Below are 4,032 nucleotides of genomic sequence, written 5' to 3' on the forward strand. Positions count from 1 at the left end.
AATACTTTTATAAACGAATTTGGTGTGGGACATGCAGAATGGTGGCCATTTGCCGTCGGACACTAAGAAAAATTAGATTGCTCAAAGACACTTGGTTTCTTGTCAAATTTGCTGGCGGATACTACGTCTAATCAAATATTATTATAAAATAGATATAAAATCATATAAGTACTAGAAAATTATACTATAAATATTTTTACACTCTACATGATGAGAACTATAGTGTAAAAATGCTGGGATCTTAATCTCGTTTTGGTGGAGCATTTAGAAGGAAAGAAACCGACGAACATTTCAACACGGAATTACAACCGCTTGAAGTGGCCTCTAAAAGGAAGTGGCTTTGTGTTTCTAAGATTGCTGCTGGCAATGACCAAGCTGATTAAGGAAAGTGGCTTTGTGTTTCTCTCCCGGTTTTAAAGGCTTGTACTTTCGGTTTTTGGTTCCGTGAGTCGTTCCGTTTGAGTGTTGGGAGTGACAGGGGCTCGCCCTGTGGTTTTGTGTGTTTTTTTTGGAGTGTTTTTTCTTGCTTCTTGGGAGTCGTTGGTGCCTTCGAGGTTTGTAAGCGAGTTGTAAATATTTCTCTTTTAATCTTTTTTCCTTTTAAAAAGAACAAAGGATTGATTTGCCGATCGACGAACCACTGTCCACTGGTTAGTAGGTGATCAGTGAGAGCAGAGTAGTGTTTTGCGAAGAGTAGTGTTGGCGACGTACAGTGACGGTGACGATGACTGTGCATCATACATACGTGTGTATGCCGGCATGCCGCCTAATCGTGGCCACACAGCTGTAATAACCTCATGATTAAACGAAACAAACACGTCATCACTCATCACGCATCATTGGCAAGTAGGAGTAGTAGCATACATATCCACATAGGCTTTGTTTATTTAGTTCTCAAAAAGTTTTCCAAAATTTTTCAAATTCTCCGTCATATTGAATCTTACACTACTACATGCATATAGAACATTAAATATAGATAAAAACATAACTAATAATTATATAGTTTATCTATAATTTACGAGACGAATCTTTTAAACATAGTTAGTTTATAATTAAATAATACTTGTCAAATACAAATGAACATTTTCTATTTTGATAAAAAAAATAGAACTAAAGAAGGCCACAGTAGTACAGTACACACTGACAGACGGATAGTAGTAGTAGACGGGCAGTTGGGCAGTTGGCGCCGCCTCTGTTTCCCGCGCCAACGGAAATTTTCCATCTCGTGGCCGTCGTGGACTCCAGACCCGGTCCAGTCGCCGTCGCCGTCGTCACCACTTTCCGGTAACCTTCCTCTCCCGTTTCCTTTCCTTCCCCTGCACCGCACTAGTGCATCCGCATGGCATGACGAATGAACCTGCGTGCTAGCTCTCTTCTACTGGCAGTAAGCAAGCAGAGAAGCAGTCGAGGCCAAGTTTCTTCTTCCTGCCATGGATGTGCATCATCTATCTGCTGACCTAGACACATCCACACCCACCGATAACAGATAGAGAGAGAGCGCCATGGTGGTCAGCTCAGCTCAGCTAGCTGACACCTCATTTAACAGTTCCGTCACTCCTTGTGATCGATCTGCTTGTTTCTACACATCTAGCTAGCTACTCTACTCGTGCGTCGAACCATCAGAGCCTGCAGTGCAGGCTCTAGAGTGTTTGACCCCAAGACTCTTCCTCTAGCTGGCTAGCTACATCGGAGTAGTTATCCCGATGGACGGAGATCCGAGTATAAAGCCACCACTCCGTTTGCCCTACTCTTCCACTCATTCACTACTATCACTTCCAGAAGCAACCACCACTTCCTTCTCTTTCTTGCCTTTCCTTTGTAGCCAAGCAAGTACTCTATAAAACTTGCAGCTTGTTCAAAGCAGCAGCAGCTGCCAGCAGGAAGCATCGACCAATCGATCGGCGATCGATAGATCGAGCTGGTTATTCGATCGGCTTATTATGGCGGTGGAGGCGGTTCTTGATGCGGCTGCGGCGGTGATGCCGTCGCCGGCGCCGCCGAGAGGCAGAGGGGACGACGTCGTGGTGGTGGTGGGGGGGGCTGCAGCTGCAGCGGATGATCAGGTCGCCACCACGAGCGGCGGCGGCGGCACGGCGGCAGAGGAGGAGGAGGATGTCAACGCCGTGGTGCAGCAGGAGGAGCATGGCCACCAAGGGTTGGCGAAGCGGAAGAAGCGCTCCAGGCGCCGCCGCGACCGGGAGCAGCAGCAGCCCCCCACCCCTACCCAGACACAGGAGGAGTACCTGGCGCAGTGCCTCGTCATGCTGGCCACCGGCCGCCGCGACCGCGACGTCCCGGCGCCCGCGCCGCCGCAGGACCACGCGTGCTCCGTCTGCGGCAAGGTGTTCCCGACGTACCAGGCGCTCGGCGGCCACAAGGCCAGCCACCGCACCAAGCCCTCGCCGGCGCCGACGACGCCTGGCGTAGGAGATGGGGATCACCACCACGATGAGGAGGAGAAGAAGCCGCCCGTGCTGCCGTCCTCGTCGTCGGCTGGTTCCGCCGACACCAAGCCCGCTGCCCCGGCGGCGACGCACGAGTGCAACGTGTGCGGCAAGGCGTTCCCGACGGGGCAGGCGCTGGGCGGCCACAAGCGCCGCCACTACGACGGTACCATCGGCAGCGCCGCCGCACCCGCGCGCGCGTCCTCCTCCTCTGCGGCCACCAGCAGCCGCAACACGGCGCCGCCGCCGGCGGTCGCCTTCGACCTCAACCTGCCGGCGCTGCCGGAGCGATGCGCCGTGGCGGAGGACGACGAGGTGCTCAGCCCGCTCGCCTTCAAGAAGCCTCGCTTCATGATCATCCCGGCTTAATCCTTATTAAGCTCGTCCATCAGCTAGCAGCAAATTAATCGATCTGTTCATTGTAGATTAATTAGTTGAGTTGTTGTGCTTGTACCTAGCTTATTGAATTGTTCATGTAGGTGCTTTTAGTTGGTGGTGAATAGTTGTAGTATATATCGTGTATATACAATTATACGTACATAGGCACTGTTCATTATGTATTCTTCATTGTTTAGTTACGTATAGGAGGATAGTAGGAGTTAGGAGTAGGTAGAAGCAAGGATCAATTCTTTCTTTCATTGGTTGAATTGGTGTAGTAGTATATATATATATATATATATATATATATGCATGTAAATAAATACAATACAATAAAGAAAAATTGAGAAGTCTACAGTACTAATAACACAAAGCATGTGATGTGATATGGAGTGAGATAAGGCAGTTGCTTGCCGTGCGAGCCTGGCAATGAATCACGAGTATGTATCTGTCTCTCAGCAAGCTAGAAGAATATACGGAGTACGTACGTATTCAGCTCCTATACAGTATGCACTTGGCTTGTTGCTTGTGTTGTGTGCACACCTGGGCAACGCGTACACTAACTCAAGTTGTTGTAAACTACTACTACGGCCTTATAAGCTTCGTCAAAGCAAGAAATAAAGCACGAGTGCGGCATGTATGGAAATGGTACGACTACTGACGATCCGTTCGACCGTTCCAGTTTGGACAAATCGCTGCTTGGTTGCCGGACGAAAAGACCAAGCTCGCTCTCTACTTTAAGATGACCAAATAGAGACGGCGTGGCACGACCCGGTCCCCATAAAAATGGCCCTACAAAATCAGTATTCGCAAAACATATATATACTTCGGACTACAAGTTACTTTGATTTTATCTATTTTACTATGTATCTAGACATGTTTAGATGCATATTAAAAATAAATAGATACATATATATCAAAATAAATGTAACAAAAAAAATTAAAACGATTTATAATTTAGACTAACAAAAAAAATTAAAAAAATTTGTAATTTACAAAACTCGGTGTGGGGGTACTCGGGATCTTACAAAACTCAACATGTACGTGAGTGTCAACATGTTTTCTTTTAAGAACCTGGAGGGGCCGTGGCCCCTACAGAAAGAATTTTATTTACGCACATTATAATAATTTTTGTTTAAAATATCTAATTTCAATTCTGTTGCGCCACAGAGTGAGGTCACATACGTGGTCAGCTCTCACGTGTTTTGTC

The 4,032-nt window shown here is 47.4% G+C and overlaps 1 protein-coding gene across 1 annotated transcript; it reads left to right on the forward strand.

The window, feature by feature from the left end:
* Positions 1,331 to 3,091, forward strand: LOC8074282 (zinc finger protein 1). The gene has a single exon (XM_002442357.2). The coding sequence runs from the start codon at positions 1,941 to 1,943 to the stop codon at positions 2,811 to 2,813; it is 873 nt and encodes a 290-aa protein (XP_002442402.1). The 5' UTR covers positions 1,331 to 1,940; the 3' UTR covers positions 2,814 to 3,091.

This window comes from Sorghum bicolor, chromosome 8 (genome assembly GCF_000003195.3).
Source record: "Sorghum bicolor cultivar BTx623 chromosome 8, Sorghum_bicolor_NCBIv3, whole genome shotgun sequence".
NCBI lineage: Eukaryota > Viridiplantae > Streptophyta > Magnoliopsida > Poales > Poaceae > Sorghum > Sorghum bicolor.